Below are 11042 nucleotides of genomic sequence, written 5' to 3' on the forward strand. Positions count from 1 at the left end.
CCCCCCCGGTGGCGCGGCCGCACCGGGGCGGTTCCACGCCGCGCCGCTCCGCGGGGCCACGTCGGGCCGCGTGTGCGCGGGGCCGAGCGCCGTGACTGCGGGCTGAACCCGGCCGTGCCCAGCGGCTCGGCGGCGATAGGGGAGCGGGCTCCTGACGAAAGCGGAACTCGGCCGGGCCCATACAAATCAGAAAAGAGCCCGGCCGCCGCGGCAGAGGGGAGCGGAGCCCGCTGGGGCAGGGACGCCGCCGCCGCCGCCGCGCTGCACGGACCCGCGGCGCCGCGAGAGGCGCCGAGCGAGCTCCGTCCCGGCCCCGGCCCCGGCTCCGGCGAGCTCCCGACGGGACGGCCGCCAGCACCAGATCTCTGCACCCGCACCGCTCCGCACCGGCACAGCTCCGCGCCGGCACCGCGGCGCGCGGCCGCGGACACCATGATGAGCGGCTACGCGGACGGCGAGGAGGACGCGGTGGCGATGCTGGCCCATGACGGCGGCGGCAGCAAGGAGCCGGAGCGGGGCAAGGAGGAACTGAGCGCCGAGAAGGGCCCCGAAAAGCCGGACCCGTCGCAGAAGCCCCCCTACTCCTACGTGGCCCTGATCGCAATGGCCATACGGGAGAGCGCCGAGAAGAGGCTCACGCTGTCCGGGATCTACCAGTACATCATCAGCAAGTTCCCTTTCTATGAGAAGAACAAGAAGGGCTGGCAGAACAGCATCCGCCACAACCTCAGTCTCAACGAGTGTTTCATCAAGGTGCCCCGCGAGGGCGGCGGGGAGCGCAAGGGCAACTACTGGACGCTGGACCCCGCCTGCGAGGACATGTTCGAGAAGGGCAACTACCGCCGGCGGCGGAGGATGAAGCGGCCCTTCCGGCCGCCCCCGACTCACTTCCAGCCCGGCAAGAGCCTCTTCGGCCCCGACGGCTACGGCTACCTCTCCCCGCCCAAGTACCTGCAGTCCACCTTCATGAACAACTCGTGGCCGCTGCCGCAGCCCCCCGCGCCCGTGCCCTACGCCTCCTGCCAGATGTCCGGCGGCAGCGTCAGCCCCGTCAACGTGAAAGGACTCTCGGGCCCTGCCTCCTACGGCCCCTACTCGCGGGTGCAGAGCGTGGCGCTACCCGGCATGGTGAACTCCTACAACGGCGTGGCCCACCCGCACCACCCGCACGCCCACCACCCGCAGCAGCTGGGCCCGGCCAGCCCCGCGCCTCCCGCCGCCCCGGCCGCGAACGGAGCCGGCCTCCAGTTCGCCTGCGCCCGCCAGCCCGCCGAGCTGTCCGTCATGCACTGTTCCTACTGGGAGCACGACAGCAAACACGGCGCCCTGCACTCCCGCATTGACATCTAGGGAACGGGTCCCCGCCGCCGCCGCGCGACGCCCGCTCCGGCTGCGGACGTCCCTCTCCGTGCCCGCCGCGGCGGGCGGGCGGCTCCCGGCTGGCGCGGTCTGTCCGCCGGTCCGTCTGTGTGTGTGTGTCTGTCTTCGGAGAGGCCTCGGGGTCGGCTTTTTGTCGCTTTATTTCTGGGGGCGCGGGGGACGCGGTGACGGCGGGCCGCCGCCTCTCCGAACTCTGCTCCTTTGTGATTCGGCCTTCAAGCGCTCGGGCTCGGCCTGTGAGCAGCGCGGCCTTCTCGCCGGGCCCGGGTGCCGCCGGCTGAGCTCGGCCTCTTCCTCCCGCTCCTCTTCCTCTTCGGCTGCAAAGCGCGGCGCTGCTGCGGTGCCTTTCCCCGGGCGGCGCCGGGTGGGACTGCGCGGTGGGATCCGGGGGCCGGGACCGTTCGTGAAGGCTCCGGCCGTGGGAGATACGGTTTTTAAAGGAGACGATGTCCTCTGAGGTCTTACAAGAAATTTTATGTAGGTCTAAAAAAATATATTTTGATGTTATAAAAAAAAAAAAAGACGGTTTCCTATGAAATTTGACTATTTCTCCGTGCTCATAGTATAATTGATAATGAAAGTTTAAACTAGCTCCGTATTTTTGTCCCCAAACCTGGCCCGAAAGGGATTTCGGTAGGTTCTGCTTTGAGTGCTCGCCCTTTTTCTTAAAACGTTTTGATCCTTCGATTTTACATAGATGAATGTGAAAAGAAATAGCGTGTATAACACAGGGGCCAGTTCTTAGCGATTGTGTAAGCGTTTCTGTAAGCTGATAGATGCTGTGGCGTAGTACCGTTTTGGGACCAACTTCTCTAGAGTGGCCTAGCACTGTTAATGTACTTTCTAGCCTTGTAAGGTCTCCAATAAATGCCTTTCTCTTAATATTGTTTTGTTTCTCTCCGCTTCTCCGCGCCGGGATCGAGAAGCGGCAGCGCCGAGACCGCCGTTTGTCTCTCTGCCGCGGGACGCCGCTGCCCGGCTCCGTGCGGCCCCGCGGTTAGCCCTGGGCCCGTCCCGGCGCTCTGCCCGCAGTGCCCCGGCTCCGCTTTTGCTTCTCCCCGCTCGCTCGGAGCCGCGGAGCAGAGCGACGCGGAGCAGCCCTGCGCCCTCCCGACCCGTGCCGTGCCGCTACGGAACCGGCGGCCTGTCCGGGCCCCGTGCCGATGCCGCGGGGCCGAAGCCCGAGTAACGGCGCTCCCCGGGCCCGGGCCCGGCTGCCAGGCCCTCTGCAGCCTCCGTGCCCGGGGAACGAGGCGTCTCGTGGCTCCGGCACGGAAACGGGCGCGGCGTGCGGAGCGGGGCCGGGGATCTGTGCGTCTCTGTGTGGGCACCGCGGGACGGCGCCGGGAGGGAGCGCGGCGCGCGGCTCTGTTCCGGCCGGGGGCGGCTGTGAGGGACGCGGGGGCTACGGGCCCGGCTCGGCCCGGGCACGGCGGGGAGGGAGCGGAGCGGCTCGATCTTCAGCACCGGTGCCACGCTAGGGGAAAGGACGGAACGGGGCCGAGGGTGCCGGGGGTGCCGCCGCACATCGGCCCAGCTCCGCTTCGTGCCCGGGATCGGCGCTGCACGGCGCTGACGTGACCGTTCCTCGTTCGTTCAGGGTTGCCCGTCCCCGCTCGTTTCCTCCGAGATCCGTCGAGGCCGTGAACTCGGAAGGGACTCCCTCCCGCCGCCACGGGGCCCCAGGGCCACCGCGCTTCCCTCGGGGTCTGCGGGCGGTGACTTGCAGGGAGCGGCCCCAGGCAGCACAAGCACCCAGCATGGGGAGCGGAACGGTTCGCGGTTCTCGGTGCCGTGCGATGCGGGGCTCTTTCCCGAGGCCCTCCTGGACGACAGGCGGCGGGCATAAGATGCCTCTGGGCTCTCGGGTTGCCCGTGCCCAATGGACTCTGCTCCGCGACTGCGGGCGGCGGGGTGCAGCGGCTGCTCGTGCGTGGGGCCGGGCTGTGCCCTCCGAGCGCCCGGCACCCAGCGGAGCCGCGCCGCCGTCGCGCCCGTAGGATGCTTTCGCGATTGTTTTCTGTATTTTATAAACAAGGCGGCACCGAATGTAAACTCGTGTGGTTCAGTAACAGCCGCCGTGTTCGGGGCTCGGCTGCAGCCTTCGACTCGCATTGCCCGGGAAGCCCGGTGCAGAGCTCTCGGCCGAGCCAGGCTTGTCCTGCCGCTCCGGGAGTGGCCCGGTTCATATCCCGGTGATCCTGGCAGGGTTCGCTGCTTCCCTCCCGTTTCGTTGCTGCCCGGGGCGGCGGGGACTGACCCTACTTGCAAGTGCTCGCTCCGCCAGCTTGGGCCGCCCGACAGCCCCGCTGCCCCGCGAGGTCGGGATCCGGGCCACGTGAATGGCCCCAAGTGGGTCGGATCGGGTTTTGTGCCGGGGATCTGCTCGGGTTGGGCTCTGATGTGCCCCGGGCCGCGCGGTCCCCAGCCCCGCTGACCCCACACGGAGCGGCAGTCTCACGGCTTCGCGCACCGTGCCAGACCCGTGCTCGTTATCTAACGTCGGCCAAAGGGCACCGCGCATCCCCAGTACGGCCGGACTGGGGGGAGCCTGGGGCGGGGGGACTCGGGGCCGCGGTCTCACCCGAGGTGCCGCCCGAGCGGCCCCGTCTTATGGGCTTTATGCAACGCTGGCGAGAGATGAAAGCAGAAGAGCGACGACTGCGCTCTCCGTGCACGGAGCGGGCGTGGAAGCAGCCTCCTCGAGCCGCCGCCGCCGGAGGGGCAGAGCGCTGCGACGGGCCCCAGGGGAGGGAGGGCTCGGCGGCCTGGGGTTGGGAGGGCGCCCACCGCCCCCCGGCTGCCCCACAGCAGTGCCGGGCCCGGAGCGCTCTTCTGCGCACGCCAGTTTGTCTTCTTCTGCCGCCCTTCGCGCAGCCGTCGGGCCTTGGCAGTGCTCGTAGGGTGCGTAGCCTTGAGTCGGGAGAACTCCCGGCCGGCTCGGCGCGGCTCGGCGCAACGCGTCTCAACTCGGCTCGGCTGCGGTGTCCGGGGCCGGGGTGCCGGAGGCTGTGGGTCGAGCGAGGAGGGTCACGCAGCCTCTCTCACCTTGAGGCCCCTCCCGCCCGGCCGATCGATGCCGCCTGATTCCTGGTATTCTTGTCCGTGTTTTAAGTGGTGAAAAAGTCATTTCCAGTCCCATGGTCCGCGTTTCACCCTGAACTCATTGAAAAGAGAGTGTGGGGTCAGGACTGTTTATTATACAACCAATTAAAACAGGAAAATATGCAGAGGCTTCATTCAGAGAGATCCGGCTATTGTTAAGCCGAAAACGATATTTTTGTTTCAGAAATAAAAAATACGTTTGTTATTTAAAAAATCGCCGCTCCGCCTGTGACGGCTGTGGCCCGGCCCGGCTCTGCTGCCCCTCTCTCCACCGCCGCCCCCCGCTGCCACTCGGGGCTGCCGCGGGATCCCCGCTCCCACCCGCCCCGGGGTCCGGCCCCGCCCGGTGCCGATGCAACCTCGGGGCGGCCCTACGGGAGTGGGGGGGGAGCAGCACCGGGGGTCCCCTTGCCGGCCTCACTGCAGAGTCCGGGGCCGCCCACCCGCCCGTCCGCAGGAGAGGCCGTGGGCAGCGAGCCTCGGGCAGGTGGGCTCGGGCAGTCGGCACGACGGAAAAACCCGATGGTACAACGGGCGATGGCAGGGGCCCGGATAAGTGCAGTCGGGAGTCCTCGGCCGCTGGGATTGAAGCAGGGCGCGCCCGTTGGGTCCCCCCGTGCCTCCTCCACCCTCGGAGCCCCACCCGAACGGCACAGGTCGGGGGTTCCGGGAGGATTCTGCCCGGTGGGGCGCAGCACCCGCCCGCATCCACCAAGCCCAGGTAGCTCCACAGTGCGCTCGGCAGCGGCCTGGGAGGCGTTCGTCGAAACGGGCCGGCCTGATGCGGGCAGTTTGTTTTAGTCCCCTAGCTGGATTGAAAACATTTGCTGTGTTTCTTGTGGTTGTTTACAGTCTGTTGGTCCCGACATCACAGCGCCCTTCTGGAAGAGTCTCGCAGAGCTCAGGCAGAGGGAAACCAGCACAGAAGTGACTCGGAAAGTGTGATGGCAAACGGTTAATCAGATCAGAGACAGGGAGGCGGAGGTAATCAATGAGTTTTCACTTAGAGTTTACTTGGATGGACATCTTTTTCCTTTTTCCCTCTACAAGTTTATAAACCACACGGGGCTCTCCGAGCCAAACCAGCAGCTGCGGGGCTCGCTGGGCTGCTGGCAATCCGTTCCGAATGAACGCCGAGTCGCCCGGAGCGGAATCTGCTTTTCGATGGAGCCTCGCGTTGGCCGCGGCCCCGGCGCACGGAGCGCAGCTCGGGGTCAGCGGGATGCTGCTGGGGGACGCGGCGGCTGTGGGGCTCCTCCGGGGACACCCCGGCACGTGGCACCTTACGGCTCAACGCCGCCTTTGCCCGCTCGACTTCGGGGGGCCGGCCCGTGCCCGCACGCAGCCCGCACACAGCCTGTGGGCGGCCCGGGTAGAGCCCAGGCACGGCCCGCACACCGCCCGCTCTCGGCGCCGTCCCTCCAGCAGTGCGGGCGGCTCCGGGCGCCGGGGCAGAGCCGCGTAAGCGCGGCAGCTCCGCGGGCAGACGGCCGTGTCACCAAGCTTCGTTTCATTCACTTCTCTCCCTCTTTAAGGAGCCTTTTCACACACAACGCGCACATTCCGTTAGGCGCGATTACGCAGTAACGGGGCAGCACGCTGTATTTGACCTTTATGCGATTTTCGATGAAATGAGGCGGCCCGGCTCTAACGCCGTCGGGAGAGCGGCACAGCCCCGCACGCTGCGCTCCTGCCCTCCTGGGCTCCGACGGCCGTGCGCTGGGCGCGGAGCGGCGGGGCTGCGGGCCGGGAGCGGAGCGGGGCCGGGAAGCCGCCCCCAGAGCGCCCCGAGCAGCGGTGGCCGTGCGTTGCGGTCCTTTCTCGCGCTATCGTTGTGCTCCGAGAAAACCCAAACAAGCAATGAAAGGACAGGGGAAAGTCGAGAACGACGCGTGGGATAATGTCCGGAATTATCAAAAGCGGGGGAAAACAAAAAGGATTCGCTTCGTTGTCGTCCTTTCATATAATTTTTTTCCCAGGTGTTGCTTTTAACAACGCTCGGAAAACAACGAAGCAGGAGGAGGCGGGCGGTGTAGCCGATGCGCTGGGCTTCCTCCGCTCCCCGCCGAGGGAGGGGCCCCGCGGGAGCTTATCGGTGCCCTCGGGTACAAACAGTGTCGATGGGAACAGAACACCTCAGCCTCGACGGAGAGGAGCGGAGGACGCGGGGGGGCTGCCGGGTCCCTGCCGCCCGCGTAACAGAACCCGCCGTCACCGGGCTGAGGCAGAGGAGGCCTTCGGGAACGGCCAGCTTTCAGGAGTTCGAGGGTTTGGCGGCCCGAGCTCTGCCCCGATCCGTTCCCAGCCGGGGACGCAGTGCTGCGGGGCCGGGATCACCAGGGGAAGGGCCGCCCCGTCGGGGGTGCCGACCCCCGCTTCCCGACGCCGCTTCCCCGGCGCGTCCCCTCTGCGGGCCGCATCCGTGTTCCCGCTGCGCCTCCGGGGCACGGGGGAGAGCTCTGAACTTAGTGGAAGAATTTGTAGCACCCCCTTAGCTGCACGTCACCGATCCCAGTGCCCGTAAGGAGCCCCGGCCGCACCCCGCCATGCGGCCCCGCTCGTCTCCCGGCGTTGGCTCGGCCCCGTGCCGCGGGTGGCGGAGCCCCGCTCGGACGGCGCTGCCCGGGATAGCGGCGGGAGCCTTCGGTTCAGCGTCCGAGGTCCGCACATCTCTGCCAGCCATCGCGGAACGGATTTTTCCCTCCCCAGAGTGGGAAGAGAGTGAGGGGATTACAGGCAGGAATGTCTGCTCACAGTGCTGCGGGCACTGTCATATCGCGGTTGGCCTTTTTTTTTTTTTTTACTTTTTTTTTTTCCATCAGTTTTTCCATTCCTTGAGGAAAGTTTTTCAGTATCTGAATCAAAGTGCATTATTCCAACTCCTTTTCTTTGTTTTGTTTTATCTCAGCCTTTTTTCATGTTTCCATTTAAAAAGTGACAGATTTGGTGGAGCTCTCAACTGTTTCCCATTAGAGGCGAAGAGTTCACCCGAATGTCTTTCTGATGTTCCCCATTACCCGTTTGGGACTTTAAAGCCGCACACGGCCTAACGAGCCGCAGCCTCGGGGCCGCCGGGCTGCTGGGCACGGCGCGCTGCCGGCGGCGGAGCGGAGCGGGGCTAGGAGAGGAGCCCGGGGGTCGGGAGGGGCCGGGATGGGATGGAGGGGATGGAGGTGGCCTCGGGCACCCCCCGACCCGACCCGGCCCTGCGCTGCCCCCTGGCGGAGCCCCGGCCCCGTGCGGTATATCGGGCTTGAGCAAACGAGCTTCCGATTGCAAAATGTGAAGAGAAAGGAAAGAAAGGGGCACGGCTCTGGGAAATGGCACTTTCCATACATTGCTCACGTTCCGGATGCCGGCAGCGGTACGCAATTGGTGCAGCGAAGAGAGCTGAGTTCCCGCTGCAGCAGGGCTCGAGGTGCTCTCACTTCATCAGCTCCTGCGCGTGTTCTCAGACTATTTTTTAGATCTGCTGTTGTCACTTATTTGAAAAGGAGCTGAATACCCATGAAGCATCTAAAGAAGTAGTTTGCTGCCATGAACCCCAGAGAAACCCCGCGCTCGGGGCGAGCGTTCGCACCAGGTGCGAGGGATGAACGGCTTCGGCTGCACCGCGCTGCTCCCCCACCCTCCCCCGGCTCTGCTCTGGTTGGGGCTGCGGGGAATCCCGGGGTCCCGCTCCGCGCTGCCCGGCTGTGCCGGGGGCTGTCGGCGGGGAGCGGCCCCAGCGAGGATTTGCTGCCTTACAGCGGGGCTGCCGGGGAAAGACGGCAACGGAGGTGCCGACCGTTCCCCCTTTCTGTGCCATCCCGTTGCCAACGGCAGCGCCGAACCCCCCGAGCACCGCGTCGCCCAGAGCCGGGCAGAACCGCCGTGCGGAGAGGGCCGCCCTCCCCTGCCGTGTTGCCACGAGAGCATCGTAGCTTGCCCTGTAGCGTGCTGCTGTGTGACCGAAGGGCCTCGGCCAGGGAATGTGCCGTGGTGAACAGACACGTGTGCAGAGGTGTTCTGGGTCGCTTTATATTTATCTCATCCACTTTCTGAGAAGCAAAGACTAAAGCGGGGCTCAGTTTTGGAGAAGCAAAGCTTGAGGTGTGTGTGTGCAAAGGCTCTCTCGGTGCACTGGGAGTTCCAGGGGTCCTCCATCAGGAGGGGAAAATCTGCTGTGGTTATCTTTATTGCTATCGTTGTATTTGTTGGCTTCTTGAATGAGACCGGGGCATTGCTGCAATAACACAAAGCAGCCACAGCCCCTGGGATACCCCAGAGAAACCTTTCTGTACTTTCGTGCTGTTGCCCACCTTGAATGAAAAGCAGCCTCACACATGATGAATTTACTTGGACTGCAGGCACTGCACCTTTGCTGGCACAAATCGGAATGGAAATAACAGACAGGGCACCATCATTGCATTAGGTGTATCTGCTTCTGTTGATATACTTGCTGAACAGTACTTCTTTGTCATCCTGTGCTTCATGACACCATCGTGCACAACTGCCCTGATCCAACCTCGGTGCTCTACCCGAGAGCCGGATGAAGGGAGTCCGTTCTGGTGGCCACTTGCTGTTTGCTGACAGGATGCTCTGTGTGAAAAGCAGCAGGGCAGGAGCGGGGTGCAAAGATGGAGCTGTGGGTGGCTGTGTCCTCAGCCCACTTGGAGGAGGGCATTGAGCATTTGGCAGCAGTGGATCAGCCACAGTGTGATACTGGTTCCCGTATCACTTACACTGCAGCTGAAATGTGAAATGAGCTCCATGTGGCAGCAGCCAAAGAAAAGAAAAAGGGAGAGAGAAAAAAAAAAAAAAAAAAAAAGGAAGCACCCTCCAAAAGTTTCGGTTATCCCTTGAAGCTATATTACAACATATACTGCCCTAATTGAATCAGTGTGAGGACTTTTCCACTCCATTTAGTGCTTGTCTCTGTCCTCCTCTCCCTGGAGATGCACACATTTGATACAAAGTGTGCAGGGGACACACACACACCTAGGGTAGGGTTTTAGCATTTGATTTGTTCTTTAGCTGCTGAAAAGGAGATGTCAGCTCTTACACGCCTTTGACAGAATCAATTACAGTGTTCACCCTCTTCTTCCTTCTTTAAAGACTTTATGCCAGAGTGTGATGCAGGAAGGATTTGTCTGAGTAAAGACTATCAGCGCTGCGCTGAGAAGACAATAGAGTTACCAATCAGTAAATCAGTGAATTTGGTGGGGTGAACCAATACACCTCACAAAAACTGGCAGCAGCTACGAGGAACTGTGAGCAGAGCTCCTGGCAATGGATTGAGAGCCCTCAGACATGATATTTATAGGGCATTCTTAGATGTATGGAGAAAATCTCTGCACATTTCAAAGCATCAGTGCTATTACATAGCACAAAATTAATTTACAGCTCAGAAAGTGTGAGCAACTGATACCCAAACAGTCGTCTGCTCCATAAGCATTCACATGTGCGAAACAATACGTGATCCACAAAACCATATGGCTCTTGTATCAAGTACGTGGAATCAAGTTGAATTATGAAGACTTTGAAATGGTCTCTGAAATGTCCAGCTATGTTTAGTGCAACAATTAAAAACAGATAGATTGTCAGAGTGCATAGAGCAGGGTTAGAGTTAATGCAGTATGAAAGAAAGGAGGGACTGGGCATGAGGCAGAGGAGCATGAGCAGCAGGAAAGGACCAGGAATGAGTGGGGAGATGAAATGCCACTAAATGGGGGTAGGGAGAGGCAGAAAGAGAAGGGAATAAATGGAAGAAGTGAAAAAAAAAAAAAGAAGAAAAAGAGACAAAGAACAAGGAAGGATATATATGATAGGAAATAGAGAGAGAGTAGCAAGAAGAATAATGGCATTTTTGTTATGTAATCTGGCAGCTTTTGCTTTAGGATTATGAAGGGATGGAGCAAACCTAGAGGCTACTACTTACCTATTAAAAACATGTGGGAGGGTTTTCCTTTGATGGTTACATGTTTATACACATGCAGTTTTATAAATGAAAGTGCACTTCATTGCAGTCTCTGCAGATCCTGCGCTGTCCCCTGGAAGCAGCTCTCCCCACACTGCAGCACACCCAGCAGCACTAATTCCCTTCCTGAATGTCACTGGCGGCCAGAGCTTTCTGCTTTGCTGTTGGTCTCACACTTGGGAACTGCTCAGTGCCTCCCTGTGACTCCTGGTGAGCTGACAGCCCCACACAACCTCAGCGCTGACTGCTGAGATACAATTGCTTTCTCAATGCTGATATCCATGGCAACATTTTCATTACACACTGGCTTATCCCAATTATGGTAAATGCTTTATTGTTGAATCCGCTGCTGTTTGTTGTTTTGCTTTGTCCATCTTTCTACCTGCAATCTGCTGTTAACATTGGCATCAGTTTTCAAAGGTTTGGTTTGTTTGTTTGTTTGTTTTGCTAAAAAGTCACCAAGCAATATTTTAATCTAAGGCAATGCAAACTGTGAGTTTAGCAGTGCTAAATATTGATCGGAATGTACCCATGCCTCCTCTAGAATGTGCCCTTTAACATCACCTTCCACCTTTGGCTTTGGGATACTGAGAGCATC

General features: G+C 61.2%; 1 protein-coding gene across 1 annotated transcript; it reads left to right on the plus strand.

Moving 5' to 3' along the window:
- The first annotated feature begins 241 nt into the window (after positions 1–241).
- Positions 242–2262, plus strand: FOXL2 (forkhead box L2). Its single transcript, XM_048955585.1, has one exon. The coding sequence runs from the start codon at positions 433–435 to the stop codon at positions 1348–1350; it is 918 nt and encodes a 305-aa protein (XP_048811542.1). The 5' UTR covers positions 242–432; the 3' UTR covers positions 1351–2262.
- Positions 2263–11042: the final 8780 nt, after the last annotated feature.

Source organism: Lagopus muta, chromosome 9, assembly GCF_023343835.1.
Source record: "Lagopus muta isolate bLagMut1 chromosome 9, bLagMut1 primary, whole genome shotgun sequence".
NCBI classification, from domain to species: domain Eukaryota; kingdom Metazoa; phylum Chordata; class Aves; order Galliformes; family Phasianidae; genus Lagopus; species Lagopus muta.